General features: G+C 35.9%; 1 protein-coding gene across 2 annotated transcripts; it reads left to right on the top strand.

The window, feature by feature from the left end:
- The first annotated feature begins 18,006 nt into the window (after window positions 1-18,006).
- On the top strand, window positions 18,007-20,501 carry LOC145028678 (protein IQ-DOMAIN 17-like). Of its 2 annotated transcripts, XM_078977433.1 has the most exons (6): window positions 18,007-18,290; window positions 18,375-18,532; window positions 18,618-18,917; window positions 19,036-19,254; window positions 19,360-19,506; window positions 19,652-20,501. In XM_078977433.1, exons 2-6 carry the CDS (start codon window positions 18,395-18,397, stop codon window positions 20,333-20,335), a joined length of 1,488 nt encoding a protein of 495 aa, XP_078833559.1. In that variant the 5' UTR covers window positions 18,007-18,290; window positions 18,375-18,394; the 3' UTR covers window positions 20,336-20,501. The 2 variants fall into 2 exon arrangements, with proteins under 2 accessions (XP_078833559.1, XP_078833558.1); XM_078977432.1 differs by having other exon boundaries at window positions 18,008-18,532.
- The last annotated feature ends 205 nt before the right edge of the window (window positions 20,502-20,706 follow it).

Genomic DNA, 20,706 nt, shown 5'->3' with positions numbered 1-20,706 from the left:
GAGTAATGGGTTGGTGCAGAAGGTTGTGTGTATTTCAATATTACATATAATTTGTTGGCAATAAAGTATTTAATATATATAATCAAGTTGTTAATGTGAATTTAAATTTTAAAGCATACGATGAGTAACAGGCTCCGATGGTGTACACAGATGTTCGTATTTTTTTTAGCTATAACTTGGTAATATTTTGTAATTGATGTAAAATAAAGACGCGGTGTACACAAATGTTCGTATTTTTATTAGCTATAACCTGGTAATATTTTGTAATTGATGTAAAATAAAGCCGCGATCAAAACAAAGGGGGAAAACGGCATTTGGTACTTGAAACCAACATTTCAATTATTATATGTTTACCATATTATAGCTAATTGACACATAGGTACACCCATGTACTCCATCAGAAGTACCAACATTATAATTCTAATATTCAAGTTTTGAGCACAAAACGTCCATTTTTTTGCTTTATTTTTCTCAACATTTATTATACACCAATTAATACATATATTGAGCAAATTATAGCTAATATACTACATATACATGTATACAATATTGAGATCTCATATATTAATATGCATTTAAATGTTACATCATTAGATGAATAACAATAGACTCTGATTGCGGATGTTCATATGCGTATATTAACTTACGGCGGAAGTTCATATGTGTATATTAGCTTATAATGGACATTCATATATATTAATGTATATATAATAAAGGCGTGAGAAAAATATTAGCGAAAAAAACAACGTTTAGTGCTCGAAAAAATAAAATATTAGAATTTAAACTTTTGTTCCGATGGTGTACATGAATATACATATGTGTATATTAGCTATAATTTGGTGTGTGTGTGTATATATATATATATATATATATATATATATATATATATATATATATATATATATATATATATTAATGTATTACATAGTTATGAGTAAAAAAATGGGAAAATCGACGTTTGGTGGTCGAAAACTTGAAAATTATAACTGTTCTGTCGGTAACTACGGACAGACTACCGACGGCTTGTGAAGATCTGTTGGAAATCCGTTGCTAATTCCGGACGGATTTCCGACGAAACGGTTCTAACTTTTGTGTTTTCAAGCACCATACATTGTTTTTCTGCTTTTTCTCAAAAGTATATTATACAACAATTACTACATGTTTACTAAATTATAGCTATTATACACATACGTACACTCATATACGTCATCAGAACCAACATCTCAATTCTACTTTTCAAGTTTCCAGCACTAAATGTCGATTTTTATTGCTTTATTTTTCTCACATCTTTATTATGCACCGGTAAATATATATCGAACAAATTATAACAAATATAGTATATATACGTGTCTACAATATAGGATCTCATATATTAATATGCATTTAAATGATACAATATAAAATGGGTGACGGGCTCTATTGGTATGCACGAGTGTTCGCATGTGTATATTACTTTATAACTTGTTCAATATATAGTAATGTATGTATAATAAATGTGTGAGAAAAATATAAGCGGAAAAAGCAACGTTTTGTGCTTGAAAACTTAAAAATTAAAATTGAAATGTCGGTTTCGATTGTGTACACAGATGTATGTATGTCTACATTAGCTATAATTTGGTAAATATATAATAATTGATGTATTACGTAAGTATGAAAAAAATAGAGGGAAAATACAATGTATAGTGCTTAAAAACTTGAAAATACAACTATTACATCGGAAATCCATCGGTAATTACCGACCAATTAGCGACGGATTGTCAGGATTCGTCGAAAATCCGTTGCTGATTACTAACGGATTTCCGAGGAAACGGTTCTAAATTTTAAGTTTTCAAGCACAATTTTTTGTTTTATTTTTCTCACAAGTATATTATACATCAATTACTATATTTTTACTAAATTATAACTAATATACACATACGTACACCCGTGTACGACATCATAATCAACATTTTAATTCTGATTTTCAAGTTTTTGTGCACCAAAATGTTTATTTTTTGGCTTTATTTTTCTATCACATTTATTATACACCAATTAATACATATTGAACAAATTATAGCTAATATATTTACATATACATGTATACAACATCAGGATCTCATATATTAATATGAATTTAATTGTTACAACATAAGATTGAGTAACGTACTCCAATGGTATACACGGATGTTCATATGTGTATATTAGATTATTACTTTTTCAATATATAGCAATGTATCTAAAATAAAAGCATGGGAAAAATATAAGTAGTAAAAATGATGTTTGGTGCGCGAAAAAATCAAATGTAGAATTGAAACGTCTTATCTAATGGTGTATACGGATGTACGTATGTATATATCAGTGATGTGTGAAAACTCACTTAGTTTTAAACCTACTTTTAGTTGTAAAATAAACACACAAAGGCAGTGGACCTATCAATTGTGGTATAGTCAAATAAGTAGGGTATCGAACACAGGGAACGACAAATTAAAACTAAAAACTAATTCTATCTAAATTAATTAATAAGTAGAGGGTTTTCTCTAGTTTTACAAGTCTAGAAACTTACTAACTATTACTCAATCTAAAAACTAGAAAAACAAAGAATTAACTAGATTCAATAACACGAAGGAACTTCTGTTTAGTTCAACTCAATTGATCCTATGGTTGATTTCAAGGTAATAGTGCAATGAATTAACTCTTTTGTTGGTTACCGATTCAAGTGACTAGGTTCGCATTCACTACACTAATCTTTAGTAAATAAACTAACTTAAACAGTGATCAGTTGTCTAATTCAATTTAGTTCACTAGATTAATTATTCGGATTAACTAAAATACAATTCAAACACTTTTAAGTACCTTTTATCCATGAAATGCAATAATTTAGCTAATAAATGAATAAAAATCTATATTTAATACAAACTAAATATACACATATCAATCATCTATATTAGGTAAATATATAGTAACTTATGTATTATATAGATGTAAGAAACATAAAGCAGAAAACTGACATTAAAAGCTTGTAGACTTGAAAATTATAAATGTTTCGTCGGTATTTACCGATGGATTATCATTCCTTCAGATATCAGTTGCTAATTACTAACGGATTTCTGATATAATAGTTCTAACTTTCAAGTTTTCGAGCACTTTACGTCATTTTTCCGCTTTATTTTTCTCAATGTTATTATTATTGTTATTAATTGTTATTACTTATTTATTATTATTATTATTATTATTATTATTATTATTATTATTATTATTATTATTAATGTTATTTCTTCTTATTTTTATTAATTATATTATTATTATTATTATATTTATTATTAATATCATTATTATAAATAGTAATTAATAATAAGTATTATATTATTTTAAATAAATAAGTAAATAGTTATTTAATTACTAATACAAATAATACTAATTGAAATATTTTTATAATAACACTAATAAAAAAGTTGATTTATTTTATAAAAAATCATTTTTTGGTAATTGTTTTTATTAATTTTAAGTAACAATAATAACAGTATTATAAATAGATGAATTGAATTACTTGGTTAATAACTATAATATTTTAATTATAAAACTTAATAGTTATTTAATCACCAATAATAATAATAATAATAATAATAATAAATGAGTTGTTTTTAAAAATACTAATAAAAAATTTTGTTTATTTTCTAAAAATCGTCGGTAGTTTATTATTTTCTTATTAATTACAAGAAATAACAAAAATAGCTATACCATAATAATTAGAAAATTGAACAACTTGGTGTATATATATATATATATATATATATATATATATATATATATATATATATATATATATATATATATATATATATATATATATATATATATATATATATATATATATATATATAACGTTGCGAAAAAAATATATATAGAAAAAAGACATTTAACCTTTGAGAAATGCAAAATATAAGATTGGATATAATACAAAAATATTATATATATATATATATATATATATATATATATATATATATATATATATATATATATATATATATATATATATATATCGTTGCGAAAAAAAACTATATAGAAAAAAGTCATTTAACCTTTGAGAAATGCAAAATATAAGATTGGATATAATACAAAAATATTATATATATATATATATATATATATATATATATATATATATATATATATATATATATATATATATATATATATATATTCAGATTCATTTCAGACCCTTCTAATTTTGTAAAACCGTAAGACCAAAAGTAAAAATAATTTTAAAATGCAAAATAAATGGAAAAATCCAAAATTCTTTTTTTAAATATTATTTTCGGAGCTTGAATTAACTAAAAAAAAATAAAAAAAATAAAAAAAAATCTCGTTTTTTTTGAAAAATATGTAAAATATTTAATAGAATATTACACTAACATATTCTAAAAAATAATTTTAAAATTCAAAATAAATGGAAAAATCTAAAAATTCTTTTTTTAAATATTATTTTTGAAACTTGAATTAACTAAAAAAAATAAAAAAAAATCTATTTTTTTTGAAAAATACGTGAAATATTCTAATATAATATTACACTGTACATATTTTAAAAAATAATTTTAAAATGCAAAATAAATGGAAAAATCCAAAAATTCTTTTTTTAAATATTATTTTCGGAACTTGAATTAACTAAAATTTTTTTTAAAAAAAAATGTATCTCACGGTCTCACAAAATTAGGTCGTCTCACATTAACCTAACCCTATATATATATATGAAAATTAATATTAATAATATATATAATAAAACTACTATTATTAAATGAACTAGAAATGTTACCCCCGTTACGCGGGGGCTAGAAGTTTTCAATTTTGTTTTCGAAGCGATAAATATAACTAACATAGAAAGTGAAATGATGAAAAGTCCGGGCTTTGCCCCGGGCCGTTTTTTTCATTTTTTAATTAAAAAATGTAAAAGTTTTGACTACTAGGATCAGAAGTTTCAAAACAACTAAAAGTTTAAAGGGGTAGGAATTAACAAATTTTTAGAAAATAGATCAAAGTTGTCAAACCGTTAAAGTTTTGCAGCAAAACTTTAAATATTAAAAGGTTCAGTGTAAAAATATTGATTGCAAGGACCAAAAGTATCAAAATAGGTAAAGAATGAGAAGCAGAGTATAAGGACCAATTCTGCCAAAAAAATGGTACCCTCTGCCTGTTTGAAGAGCCTCGGTTATATATATATATATATATATATATATATATATATATATATATATATATATATATATATATATATAATTAATGCTAAATAATTATAAGAGTAAATTATACGAATGGTCCCTATGGTTTAGGGTAATTTTCACGTTTGGTCCCTAACTTAATTTTTTAACTCGGAAGGTCCCTAATCTTTGTTTTTGTTACGCACTTGGTCCCTATCTTACCTAAAAAGACTATTTTGCCTTTGATTTTTTAATTTTTTTTTAAATAAACACACCCCAACCTTACCCACCTTACATTACCTTACTTATCTCACCATTTTCCCTATTTAAATAAACACACTCCTCTTCAGTGTTTCGGATATATCTGATGACTCACAAGTCCAATTGACGAGATTCAAAATGTTCTGAAAACTAGACGAAATTTCCTACGACTTATGTGAGAGGGACTTTTGGCTAACTCGACACTTATCTTATCCAAAATCGGCCTTGAACATGAAGCATAAAAGCTGGACGAAAATTCCCTCCAAGTTACTTATTCCCCAAGCACCACTTTCCTTATCTTTATTTGCTTAATCCCTAAGCCACATTAGTTTCCTTATTCTATTCCAACTCTAATATTCCATATAATTCCATCTCCATCAACTATAAATACCCCATATCATTCCACCATTTTCATAATCTATGATATTCCACTTCGACTTGTGCAACAAGAAAACTTCATAGTTGCCGTTTTGAGGGTCTAGGAGGCGGCCGGAAGGCCGTTAAGCTAACGGGAGCGGAGATCGGAGAGCGGATACGTGTCGGTAATCCTATGGGATGTTAATGTGACCATGTTTAGCATTCCATTGTGTTACTATTCTGTATTTAGTTTCTGACTTGGGTGTAAAAACCTTTTACTTTGTGTTTATGATTGAATGAAGCTTTGATTATTAGACTAATTGCTATATTGAATAGTTTGTTTGTGTTTAATTTATCTTTCCAAGCTTGTTAAAAGATCCTTACGTATTAATGATAATTATTTGCTGTTAATTGTTAAGTGAATTGAGTTGTATGAACATATGCTTGATTGCTTGTCTCTTATGATTTTGATGACCAGCGAGATTATAAGTCTAGGAATCACGAATGTGAAACTAGGATTAACATGGGAATAAGTAAGTTAATGTGTGAGCCTTGTTTGATGACCATCAACAAGAGGTTAATTGAATGTCTAATTTGATTAACTATATTTGCAAGTCTTGCTTGATACGAACTGAACACTAGGAAGCATGTTAGTTTAACCAATTGATCACTGTTTGAATTGACTTGTTTGCTAAAGGATTAGTTATAGTGAACGTGAATCTAATCATTTTAGGAATCGGTGAACATGAATAAATGAATTTGTGTATGCAATTGTCTATGTTTTTAAGATGTAATTTGTCTAAACCAAAGTAACTGAAGAGATTTGCTTTCCTGTTAGTTTATCGAGAGTAGTCAATTAATTGTTAGTTTGAGATTTATTTCTTTATCCTTCTCGTGTAACCTGTAACCTATAATTAAATATATTAAATTAATCCATCATTCCCTGTGATCGACACCCGACTTACCTAAGCTATACTATAATCTGACTAGGTACACTGCCTATAAGTGCATAGTTAGTCTAAGTTTGTTAGGTTATAAATATTAAAATTAATGGGTACTTTCGTGCACATCAAACCACATGCATAAATAATAAGCCTCTCAGGGTTATAACTTGGCATGGACCCTCCGGTCTCATGCATCTCGGTGAGGACCCTCCGGTCATGTGTCTCAGTGAAGACCCTTCGATCCCACAACTCGGGTTGGACCCTCCAGTCTCACAACTCGGTTTGGACCCTCCGGTCCGATCTTAGTAAACCACAGAATAACATAGCATATATCACAAAGACAAAATGCATAATATCACATAACTCAATATAAGCACATAGGACACTATGGTCACACAAAGATTACCACTCTAGGTAAGTATAGTGAGAAGACTCACCTCGAAATCAAGCAAATATACCTCGTACACGAAACACCGAACTAGCCTCTGCTTAACACATAAAATAATTATCTCTAATTAACACTTAAATCACAACTCTAAATAAACTAAGTTATTTCTCTCTCTCTAACTCTTGGGATTGGTAAAAGACCATTTTACCTCTCCATGGTCCCCATAATTGCTGTCTTGAACAAACCCTAAAGTCAATAGAAGTCAACACCCGAGTCAACAGTCCATGTTGACCCGACTCGCCGAGTGCATCTATGTGACTCGTCGAGTCCCCTCGTTTCTTCAGAAATGTCGTGAAAATCCATCTTAACTCGTCGAGTTGTCTCATAAACTCGCCGAGTTATTCATGTCCAGACTCGTCGGGGCAAACCCTAGCCGACTCGTCGAGTCATCTCATCGACTCGGCGATTCCATTTAGTCTATGTTCTCATTCAGACGTTTTAAGGCATATCTATAACCCCAAACTCTAGATCTAGCCTCCCAAGTCTGAGATACCACGTAAATCTATAATCTTTACATCCATGCTTCGCACTTTGGGCTTGAAATGCCAAAACAAGTTCCATTTGGTGTCTTAATCGTAGGCTCTTATCAAGCTCAATAAAGTTAGGACCTTTGGACTCTAGGGACCTCACAAGGTCCAGATCTGAAGTCTAACTCGCTTAGCAAGCTCAACACATTCAGAGTCTCAAGGAAAAGATGAAAAATCCCTAAAACTCCATAATCATGAGATCTAATCAACATAATGAGAAAGGTGGAGACTTTTTACCTTCAACAAAAGCTATAGACGAAATAACACTAGATCCAACAGTCCCTTATCGTTCCTTGATGTGATTCTACTATCTTCTCTTCCAAAAGATCACAAAAATGCCCAAGATTATCTCTATTTTTCTCTCTTAGCTTACTCTAGACGTTTAGGGTTTCACTCAGGTGAGTAAGGTGGTTGGTGGGGGTGGAAATGATGGCTTAAGGTCCTTTAAATAGGACCCAACCGCTAGAGATTTAGGGTTTCCACTCACAGCGCCAACTTGCTGAGTTGGTCTCTACTCGACGAGTTGGGGCACCCACTCGTCGAGTTGCTCCATTAACTCATAAATAAATATATAAATATTATACCTGGGACTCGATATGTTAAAATTCTCCCTCACTAGAATCAAACTTCGCCCTCGAAGTCATGCTCCGGAAACAACTCTGGTTACTACTTGCACATCTCGTACTCCGGCTCCCAAGTCCACTCGGATCCCCTGTGTTGCACCTACTGCACCTTAACCAGCCACACCTCATTGTTCCTCAGGCTCTTAACCTTTCTATCCAAAATCGCTATCGGTCTCTCAATGTGTTTCAGGCTCGCATCTACCTGAATGTTCTCTAAAGGTACCACCATCGTCTTATCAACTACATACTTTCTCAACTAAGACACGTGGAAGGTGTTATGAATCTGGTTCAACTCTGCAAGTAGCTTTAACCGATAAGCTACGTTCCCCACTCTGGCAGTCACTCTGAAGGAACGATATATCTAGGACCCAACTTTCTCTGCTTCCTAAATCGGATCACCCCTTTCCACGGGGATACCTTCAGGAGGACAAAATCTCCAACCTGGAACTCTAGCTCGGATCGTCTCCGGTCTGCGCAACTCTTCTGGCGACTCTGGGCTGTCGGTAACCTCTGTCTGACTTGTTGAATCTACTCGGTCGTATTGAGCACTATCTTAGTGCCACCCATCACTCTCTACCCTACCTTTCCACAATAGATGGGAGTCTGACATCTCCTCCCATATAAGAGCTCAAAAGGAGGCATACCAATACTGGAATGGTGGTTATTGTTGCAAGAAAACTCAGACAAGGGCAAATAGATGTCCTAACTTCCTACGAAGTCCATGACACATGCACGCAACATGTCCTCAAGCGTCTGAATTGTCCGTTTACTCTGCTCATCTGTCTGTGGGTGGTATACAGTACTGAAATGCAACCGGGTACCCAACTCCTCATGGAACTTCTTCCAGAACCTGAAAGTAAAGCGTACATCTCGATCTGACACTATCGAGGTCGGAACTTCATGTCATGATACCACCTCTCTCACATAAATCTCGGCTAATTTCTCTGCAGAAGAGCTCTCACTAATAGTGAGGAAGTAAGCACTCTTCGTTAACCGGTCTACAATCACCCATATCGCATCAACCCCGCGCGTAGTACTCGGTAACTTGGTGATAAAATCCATAGAAATCTGTTCCCACTTCCAATGGGGAATCTCTAGAGGCTTCAACGAGCCATGTAGACGTTGGTGCTTCGCCTTAACCCAACGACAGGTCAAGCACCTCTCAATTACCCATGCCACATCCCTCTTCATACAGGGCCACCAGTAATCCCTCTTCAGGTCAAACAACTCTCAACTACCCATGGGGTACTTCAGGCTCTTGTGGTCTGTATATATATGGTACATCGGACTCCGTACAAATAGTGACGCCAGATCTTGAGGGTGAACACCACCGCCCCCAGCTCTAGATCATGGGTGGGATACCTCGTCTCATGAGGCTTCAACTGCCTTGATGCATATGGTATCACGTGCTTCCTCTGCATTAACACCACACCCATCCTTGATATAGAGGCATCACAATAAACTACAAAGTCCTCCACTCCCTCGGGAAGGGATAACATTGGAGCTTCACACAATCTATGGCGAAGAGTCTCGAATAAGGCCTGCTGCTCGGGCCCCCAGGAACAAATGACACCCTTCCGGGTCAATCTGGTGAGATGAACGTCAATCTTGGAGAAATCTATGATAAACCTCCGATTATAGCTGGCTAAACCCATAAAACTCCTAATCTCAGACGGGGAGCTCGGCACCTCCCATCTCATGACTGCCTCAATCTTGACCGGGTCGACTAATATCCCATTCTGATTAACGAGGTGTCCCAAGAACTAGACCTCTCGTAACCAGGAATCACACTTGGATAATTTGGTATAAAGCCTCTCCATCCTCAATACTCCAAGAATCTCTCTAAGATGCTCCTCGTGCTACTCCTTGGATCTCAAGTACACCAGAATATCGTTGATGAACATGATCACCGATCAATCCAACATGGGCCTGCACACCCAGTTCATGAGATCCATGAACGTTGCCGGTGCGTTGGTGAACCCGAAAGGCATCACCACAAACTCGTAGTGCCTATAGCAAGTCCTAAAGGCCGTCTTCTGGATATCCTCCTCGCAAACTATCATCTGATGATATCCATACCTTAAATCAATCTTGGAGAACCAAGATGCACCTTGCAACTGATCAAATAAATCGTTGATCCTCGGTAGTGGATAACAGTTCTTGACCGTCAACTTGTTCAACTCCCAGTAATCAATACACATCCAGTGTGAACCATCCTTTTTTCTTGACAAAAAGGATCGGTGCTTCCCACGGTGAGCTACTCGGCCTGATAAATCCCTTCCCCAACAGCTCATGAAGTTGTGAGGATACTCTTGCATCTCAAGTGGCGTAAGGTGATAAGGTGCCTTGGCAATAGGTGCCGCACCCGGAACCAAATCAATCCGGAACTCCACCTGCCTCTCGGGAGGTACACCCGACAACTCCTTGGGAAAAACATCTGAAAACTTCCACACTATTGGAACCTTGGCGATACAACTCGGCCTCTCTATAGCAACCCGTGTATCCATCACAAACGCCAAAAAGCCCATACAAACCTGCTGTAGACTCTGCCTCGCTCTGGAAGCAGAGTAGAAATCTGATCCAGATCTGGTACCCTCGCCATATACCGTAAGCACTCCCTCACTAGGGTCTCAGATAGTCACCATCTAACGCTCACAGTCGATCACAACTCCAAACCGACTCAACCAATCCATGCACACTATGACACAAACATCACCCATAGTGATCGACACTAGGTCTATCGGGAACTCAACAAAGATCTCCATTACACATCCCTGTAATACGTCAGTAGCAAAAACTGCATGCTCGTCTGCTATAGAAATCCTCAGAGGTCAACTCAACACCTCACGTTGGATATTGATGTGATGACTAAAAGCTAAAGACACGAAGGATCGACTCGCACCCGAGTCAAATAACACCAACGCAGGCACAGAACTCACAAGAAAAGTACCTATACATAGCACAATATAAGTATAAACAATTCTCAAAACAATATAAAATAAGGAGATACATACCAACAACAACAACATCAGGCGCAACGTAGAGCTCCACCGCTATCAGCTGAAATGCTCTCCCACGAGCCCTCGGAGGCTCGGCCTTCCCCGGCCGGCCATCAGTAACACGTAAAGCAGTAGGAGTAGCAGTCTGGGTTGATCCTTGGGTAAGCTGTGGAGACTCGACCTTCCGGTGGCCCATCTGGTTGCAGTGAAAGCAAATAGAAAATCCCTTGGGGGTAGTCTCTCGCCATATGCCCCTCCTTGTCTCATTTGTAGCAAATCCCTACCAGATAAGATCCCTCGTGGGTCTTGCCGAACTTGCTACAAGTGCAGCCCTTCTGGCCCCCAACTCTTGAATAAGTGGGCTTAGCCTGCTTAGCCGCCGACTACGACTGTGTCAGTCTCCTATCTCTCCCCTACTGCTCTCCCTCTTCCCTGGTTTGAATCTCTAGCTCAATCTCTCTCCGCCTAGCGTTGGTCTAAAGCTCAACCAATCTCTGGTATGATGAGTTTTCCATGAAATCCCAAATGTCTCTCCTTAATATTCTCAAAAACTGGCTCATACGTGCATGCTCAGTGGACACATGCTCAGGGCAAAACAATGCCCTCTCATGAAACATCCTCGTAATCTCAGTCACTGACTCTGTCTTTTGTTTGAGAGACAGAAACTCCTATGCCAAACGTTCCCTCTCCACCTACGGAACATACTCATCTCGAAAAAACTTGGTGAACCTGTCCTAAGTCATTGCAGTATGATCTGTAGGGTTAAAATCAGTCGCCACAAACTTCCACCAGTCCTTCGCTCCCAAGCGAAGCTGGTTCAGCACAAATCGAACTCTCAAGCGATCTGGGCATGAACACGTATAGAAGCATCCCTCAATGTCAGAGATCTATCTCATAGTAGCAATCAGATCCTGTGTCCCATCAAACTCTGGTGGCTTCGTGTTGCTAAACTCCCGGAACAACAACGAGTCACCTCCTTATGGCCTAGCAACGGCGACAACTGTGGTGGCAGCAACAATAACTGCCTCAGTGACAATAGCATATCACTGGTCAAACGCCTCAATTAGTGTGGTCTTAATAGACCCAAACATCTCGAGTATCGCCTCTCGAATGGTTGCGGACACCTCCTCACAAATGATCCTGCATATCTCCTGATCATTGGTCCCACTGATCCCGGGGTTATGGCATGTACCCACCATGATGTCTCTGAAACACAACACAAAAATCGTTAGAGACTCGCTCGAGTTCACTCACACTCGATTACCCTTCCCTACTTGCTCTTTAGCATCCTAAGGATTCCTACTTGGGTTGCATATAGATCCGGTGCTTTCGGTAGTACGGGCCCAATACTACCTTCCACACTAACCTGTAGTCACCCCAAGTCCTCCTCCTAGGATCCCAATTCACAAGTACTATATCTCTCACGAATAACAGACTACTCTCTCAGTAGAACCCTCATATGCTCATCTAGGTATCTCTCCTACATTATCCCTCAACTTAAAACTCTTTCTAAGTGATTCCTACTGGATACTCCTACCCAACATATATTCAAGGAAGATAGCAGATAGCAGCAAATCCTAGGCTAAGGCATCACAAATTAGGCAACTCTAGCCCTAAATATGAAATACCTAGCCTATCCTCTAGCATGCATCCCTAACATCTTATAAATATCTCATAACACAAATAAGTAAGGGTATCTTAGGAAATCTCCGTTTGGGCTGTGGCTGATTGTACACACTGCTCCAACTCGTTTGTCTCTTAAAACTCTTTATCATTTTAGAATAATTATTTCTTTTGAAATTCTTTCTCAAATCCTCAGTTTGAGTCCAGACATACCTGAAGGTACATGCGAATCCCTCAAACCAAGACTATGATGCCAACTTTTAACACCGTAATTTTTCAAACAAAATTTTCATTTTAAAAATCACATAATTCTCATTAACTAAAATTCACAATTCTCAAAAATGACAATTTATCAAAAACACATGTTCATAAATTGATTAAAACACAATCCAGGATCCTCAAAGCATATCTCCTTCTCGTGTGTACAATCAAGCCGACGCCTTCCTGCGATCCTGAGAAGTACCTGAAACATATATCACATAACACGGTAAGCACGAATCTTAGTGAGTTCCGCAAAATACCACATGCACAAATAATAAGTCTCTCATGACTATAAATCGACATGGACCCTTCGGTCTCATGCGTCTCGGTGAGGACCCTCCAGTCTCACGGCTCGGTATGGACCCTCCGGTCTCATGACTCGGTATAGACCCTCCAGTCATGTGTTTCAATGAAGATCCTCTGGTCCCACAACTCGGGTTGGACCCTCCAATCCTATATCTTAGTGAAGACCCTCCAGTCTCACAACTCGGTTTGGACCCTCCGGTCCGATCTCAGTAAAGCACAAAATAACATAACATATATCACAAAGACAAAATGCATAATACCACATAACTCAATATAAGCGCATAAGACCCTCCGGTCACATAAAGATTACCACTCTAGGTAAGTATAGTGAGAAGACTCACCTCAAAATCAAGTAAATAAACCTCATACACGAAATACCGAACTACCATCCGCCTAACACATAGGATAATTATCTCTAATTAACACTTAAATCACAACTCTAAATAAACTAAGTTATTTTTCTCTCTCTAACTCTTGGGATGGGTAAAAGACCATTTTACCCTCCATGGTCCCCATAATATCTGTCTTGAATAAACCCTAAAGTTAATAGAAGTCAACTGTCACACCCCCAAACCGAAACGGCGGAAACGTTTCGGTGTGGATGACGTCATGTGTAGTATCACAACAATTGCATCATAGTAATTAAAGTAAACACAACCATTACGATATAATATGAAAATTTACATATGTTTGTCTCATTATTTGAATACATCAAAAGTAGCAAAAATATAAAGACAAGACTCTGAATGCTCCATCTTGCCAAAAGCCGGCGAGAGTACCTGTGTACTAATGCCCTAAGAATACAAACGATTTTGAAAACGTATCAGCATAAAGCTGGTGAGTTTATAATAATGTTTTGTAATGAAAACCTGTTGATAAATTTGAAAATGTATGCATGTTTCCCAAGAAAATCCAATATTTTCTAACATGTTTGTTCATTACTGTATGTATAGTATGTTCTATTTGAAAACCCTGGCTACCACCAGTATGTATAGTATGTTCTGTTTGTAAACCCTGGCTACCACCAGTATGTAGTGTATGTTCTGTTTGAAAACCCTGGCTACCACCACTATGTATAGAAGTTTTATTAAATAAAATAAAACTAAGGAAGAATGGAATCCCATAAACAAATGTTAGTTTATACTATTGTGAGCTCGTATAACCATGCTTGATATGACTGATGACCTCAGCGACGTTTCTTCAGGCGTCGTACGGTATGATATTTGTCACCCCAGGCATGCTTACCTAACTGTAGCTAGCAGTTTTGGTGTGGGATTGTCAATCCACAGATATATTTATTCACAAATCTCACACTCTCCCTCCAGGAGACTCTGGTTATACTAAATGTTGAGGATTTTACCAGTACCCCCAAGGGTACAAATGAAGAGATGTCTCACAATCCTGTATTAACTAGTTTACGTGTCGTTCTATATCGTGTTCTCGTAAATGAAACCGTTTGTATACTTGGCAGAGTGTAAATAATTATACGCAAAATAATTATTTAGTGTTATACTCTTGTTATCTGAACGTAGTAATGGATATCACAAACTAATCTGTCATAGTTTATGTGATTGACCAAGAAAGTAGTTTGTATTGGTAAAACTGGTAATGAATTCCTTAAACTATACCTATTATATTTTGACTGAAATGTTACGTTCGTGAATTGTTCTGAAGACTATGTAATTATGTTTAGAAAACGTCCCTTATGCTCCGCATAATACAAAAGGGATAAAATATCTATATATTTTATGGAAATCGTTGGATTGTATCAATTGCATAAGTTTTAAAATGGTTGAAAAACCCTTTTGTTTTAGTTCACAAAATCATTTGTGTTTGGCTTGTATTCCCCCAAAAAACGATTAAAAATCATGAAAATGTAGGGGTATGAACTTACTGGTCGTTGAGTGCAAATGTTGAACTGGAAATGAAGATCCTCGAGTTGTTGTACGTGGCACTTAACGGAATCCTAATAGCAAATAAATACATATATGTATCTAAATTTGCGATTTCGTTAGATAAAGTGTTAGAAAAGGACTTGGTTTCGGTTAAGGATTGTTACCGGGACTTGATTGAATCGAGGAAACGAGTTTTTCACCACTAAAGAGGTGTGCACGGCCGTGAACGGGGGTTTACGGCCGTGAACAGAGTTTACAACCGTGAACTGTCTTTCGAAGGGTTTACGATATTTGAAGGTTTGAAGTGTTTACGGCCGTAAACTCAAGAACAATGGTGTTTGATTTCGAAGAAAACGTGTTCCAAATGCTCCAAATCGACTCAAAATGACAATTTTTTTGATGTTTTCGGAAGAATACAGGCGTTTTAGGTGTTTATGACCAGAAGTCTTAGAGAGAGAATAAGAGAGTTATCGGCCAAAAAGATTCAAATAAAGGTGGGGGTCATGTATTTATAGGTTGGGGGTATGGTCAGTGGTGGGGTCCACCTGATACCAACCATACACGGGTTTACGACCGTAAACAGGTATACAACCGTAAACAGGTGTACGACCGTACACCCACCTAGGCCGAAAAACTGTTAGATTTTGAGACTTTTCGGGTTTTTCGCGCAATTTTTGGTTCCGAATCGTATATAATTTTTCCAAACCAAGGAATTTTACGGAAATCCAAACAAATTAATTTTTTTTTAACGGAATTAGGATAATGGAAACGAAAAAAGGTTCGGGTTGTCACATCAACACTCGAGTCAACAATCCATGTTGACCCAACTCGCTGAGTGCATCCATGTAACTCGTCGAGTCCCCTCATTTCTTCAGAAATGTCGCGAAAATCCATCTTAACTCGTCGAGTTGTCTCATCAACTCGCCGAGTTACTCATGTCCAGACTCGTCGGGGAAAACGCTAGTCGACTTGTCGAGTTAGCTCTTCGACTTGGCGAGTCCATTCAGTCTATGTTCTCATTCAGACGTTTTAAGGCAGATCTATAACCCCAAACTCTAGATCTAGCCTCCGAAGGCTGAGATACCATGTAAATCTATAATGTTTACGTCCATGCATGACACTTTGGGCTTGAAATGCCAAAACAAGTTCCATTTGGTGTCTTAATCATAAAGGCTCTTCTCAAGCTGAATAAAGCTGGGACCTTTGGACTCTAGGGACCTCACAAGGTCCAAATCTGAAGTCTAACTCGCTTAGCAAGCTCAACACATTCAAAGTCTCAAGGAAAAGGTGAAAAAGCCCTAAAACTCCATAATCATGAGATCTAATTAACATAATGAGAAATGTGGAGACTTTTTACCTTCAACAAAAGCTATGGACGAAATAACACCAGATCCAACAGTCCCTTATCGTTCCTTGTTGTGATTCTTCTATCTTCTCTTCCAAAAGATCACAAAAATGCCCAAGTTTAACTCTCTTTTCTCTTTTAGCTCACTCTAGATGTTTAGGGTTTTACTCAAGGGAGTAAGGTGGCTGGTGGGGTGGAAATGAGGGCTTAAGGTCCTTTAAATAAGACCCAATCCTGGGGAGATTTAGGGTTTTCACTCACAGCGCCAACTCGCCAAGTTGGTCGTAAAACCCACGTGACCAATTCGTCTCTATTGGGAACCCACTCATCGAGTTGCTCCATTAACTCATATATATATATATATATATATATATATATATATATATATATATATATATATATATATATATATATATATATATATATATATATATATATATAATAGGTGTGGGACTCATGTATTACATAGGTTTAATTATAAAATAATGAAAATTTAACAATTTGAAAAGTTTGAATTTATAAGAAAAATGAGAAAAATTTGAATTATTAAAATTAATGAGACTTTAATGTATTGAATACATTACATATATAAACCCTTTCTAATAAATACTTTAGATATATATTACTTTACACATTAAATGTGGAATTTTAATTTAATAAAATGAAAAATACAATAAAATGACAAGTGGAAAATAAAAAATTTAAATTTTTTTGAAAATACCATGTATCCAAATGAATGAGAAGAGGACATATAGCAAAAAAAAAAAAAAAAAATTCATTTATTTTATATATATATAATATTTGAAAGTTGGATGTTACAATTAATGGTTGTGATAAAAGTTTTATTGAAAAATTAATAGGTTTTTTATAGTACAAATGAAAATCGGTTTGTTAAAATGAAAAAAATGATAAAATATAATGATTTTTTGGTGATGGAATAAACGTTTTATAACTTGTACGTAATATATACATTGAGTTGACCAGTTCACTATCAACGATTGGCCCAATTTTACAAGCTGAGGCTGACTGGCTTGCGACCACTTAAACGTTTTACTTTCATGTTCAACCATCATAATAGATAACACTTTAATTAACCTACAGTAGGAATAAGTGGAGGATCCTATGTTACAAGAACTGCAAAAGCAAAAGACAACACTCCTCCTACTTTACCAGAATGATTAAAGTACAGTTAGTGGGTGTATGTGTTCTTCGAGGTTGCTGAAAGAGCACCTAGCTACATGTCCTCCTTTTTCTTTCATTCAATCAACACCACCTTTTATAGACCTTAATCGCCAATTTAATCACACCATTTTACAACAAATACATCTCTGAGACCTGGACTCTGGCCCGTCCGTTTCTTCCTTCCCTTTTAAGGGGAAAAGAATAGAAATAATTTAAAGTGGCGTGGCTTACTCTCTCACAGTATATGCAGCTTTGTACGTTTATCGAGATGACATACTCACTCTCTCAGATAGTCCCCAACAACATTCTGACACCAACTCTTGATTTACATGGTGGAATCTTAACGTACCCTTCGATCTCTTTAACTTTGATCTATATATAGCTATACCAGTTGCTGCTTCTCCTTTCTTCATAGCTGATCGTATGCAGTTAGCTAGAGCCTAGAGGATATGGGAAGGAACGGAGGGAATTCATGGTTAGATGTTGTCAAAAAGGCTCTTAGGTCTCCTACCAAACACATATACACCACCAAAACCCTCAAAGCTAGGATGAGAGAAGAAGACGAACCGGAAGTCGACCAAGATAAGGCAACCATGCATCTCAACCTTTAAATAATTTATTCGTCGCAATGCATCATGCATATAAATTAATTGATCTTATGTTACTGTGCAGAAGAGAAGCAAGCGAAGATGGATTTTTAAGAAAACAGCTCTTCATGAAACAACCACCATACTTCATGACGAATCAATTAGCACTTTATCTACCTATGAAAGGTCAGCTACAAAACCGCAGGCTGCGTATTCCGATGAAACACATGCAATGGCAGTAGCAATGGCCACCACTGCTGCAGCTGAGGCAGCAGTTGCTACGGTTCAGGCAGCGGTTGAAGTGATCCGGCTCACAAGTCCTTCATTTTCGTTTCAAAAGCACAATGCTGCTCTTGTTATACAGACTTTCTTTAGACGATACCTGGTAATTAACTTATAATAATATGTCTTTAATTAAGTTTTCACTAATTAATTAGCTATAACTAGCAATGATGGAACTTCATTCGCTAGATACTAACAATATTAAGATCTGGTTAGTTTAGGCAAGGAGAGCTCTTGAGGCTCTTAAAGGAGTCGTGAAGCTACAAGCCCTGGTGAGAGGACACAATGTAAGGAGGAGGACAAAGATGACACTCAAGTGCATGCAAGCACTGGTTCGTGTCCAAGCTCGAGTCTGTGACCAGCGCAGAAAGCTTTCAAATGAAGGAAGCTTCGACTCCAACATCTTTTGGGGGTCTCATCTTGCAGACAACAACTCCATTGTCAGAAATTCATTTGAATATATTTATATATTTTCTTTTTAACATAATTAATTACTTTCGTTCCTCCAAGTTAATTTTTCAATGTTTGTGATTCTATGATTGTAGACAAGAGAAGAAAGTAGCATCAACGCCGATGATTGGGATAGACGACATGCATCTAGAATTGAGGAGATCCAAGCCATTTTACAGAAAACTGAATTAGCTGGCCAAAACAACGGAAAGGACCTTACTGATCACAGCTTGATGCATCAGGTTAATTTCATCTGCATACTATATATATATATATATATATATATATATATATATATATATATATATATATATATATATATATATATATATATACACACACACAGCAATTTTCTAGTTCCTTTCAGTTGTTAAATTTCATATATAGATCTGGAGATCCGGTCAAAGTGAATATCGCGGCCACAAGGGTTTGGAGGAAGATCGGAAATTTTATCCTAATCAAAGAGACCCTGTGAAAACAGTTCAAATCGACACTTCTCAATTCTGTTCTTTATCTCCAAGCTGGGAAATTAGATCACATGAGAATCAAACGTACTACCATCAACAACAAAGACTCAAGTCACATCCATATTCATCTCCCCTTCATCACCACAATCTCCACTCACAGTCACCTATCACGCCATCATCATCCCTTTCAAGAATAAAACCATCACTCAAAGTGCACTCAGCCAGTCCTCGGTGCCAAAGAGAGGAGAGAAGCTTCCCATCGTCAGGGGCTGGAACACCAACCGGCCGGCATGGAATTGGAAACCCAAGTTACATGTCTGCCACAGTGTCAGCCATGGCGCGAATTCGGCCACAAAGTACTCCAAGGCAGAGGATGTCAACTACAGAGGGAGAGAAGAAAACGTCTGCCAGGAAACGTCTGTCGTTCAATGTATCTGAAAAATACAACGGGGGTGGAATCAGTGACAGTGAACTGGACTGTAACTTGAGGAGCCCAATTCATACCATGGAGAGAAGATTAAGCATGTCTTCTTGTTGCAAACAGGGAACTGAAGGTGAGATTCCTCGTCCTTCAATTAGTGAAGACAGAAGGTGGATTAGATGACAGGTTAAGATGTAGTCTTCAGTGGAATTTAGAATAGCTCTGACCTATAGTTAATTATTTGTATGTTGTAATTTATCCATTTGGATCCATGTGTCTAGAGAACCTAACTATGAAATCGCATTAGTTTTCTTTTGGGCTCAAGGCCAAGTAGGAAAACTTGTCTCAATGTTGTCTAACCTTGATCATATCAATTCGTTTCCTTATGAATATGTCTAGTTATATCATGTTTAATCAAACCAATGATTCTGTGACCGAAAAGTCCAACTAATTTAAATTTTTTCAAAAACAATCAGATTTCATTAAATTATTACAAAAAGGTTTTCAATGCAAATCATTTAGTGTATTCCCAGAATCACATTAGTACAAAATCA

Source organism: Lactuca saligna, chromosome 2, assembly GCF_052625555.1.
Source record: "Lactuca saligna cultivar CGN05327 chromosome 2, ASM5262555v1, whole genome shotgun sequence".
NCBI classification, from domain to species: domain Eukaryota; kingdom Viridiplantae; phylum Streptophyta; class Magnoliopsida; order Asterales; family Asteraceae; genus Lactuca; species Lactuca saligna.
This window is presented reverse-complemented; position numbering and strand designations above follow the sequence as displayed.

Coding starts and splice junctions, on each gene's coding strand:
- LOC145028678 (XM_078977433.1), top strand. CDS start 18,395: ATGGGAAGGAACGGAGGGAATTCATGGTTAGATGTTGTCAAAAAGGCT. Junction 18,918..19,035: donor CTTTCTTTAGACGATACCTG/GTAATTAACTTA, acceptor TGGTTAGTTTAG/GCAAGGAGAGCTCTTGAGGC. Junction 19,507..19,651: donor ATCACAGCTTGATGCATCAG/GTTAATTTCATC, acceptor TTTCATATATAG/ATCTGGAGATCCGGTCAAAG.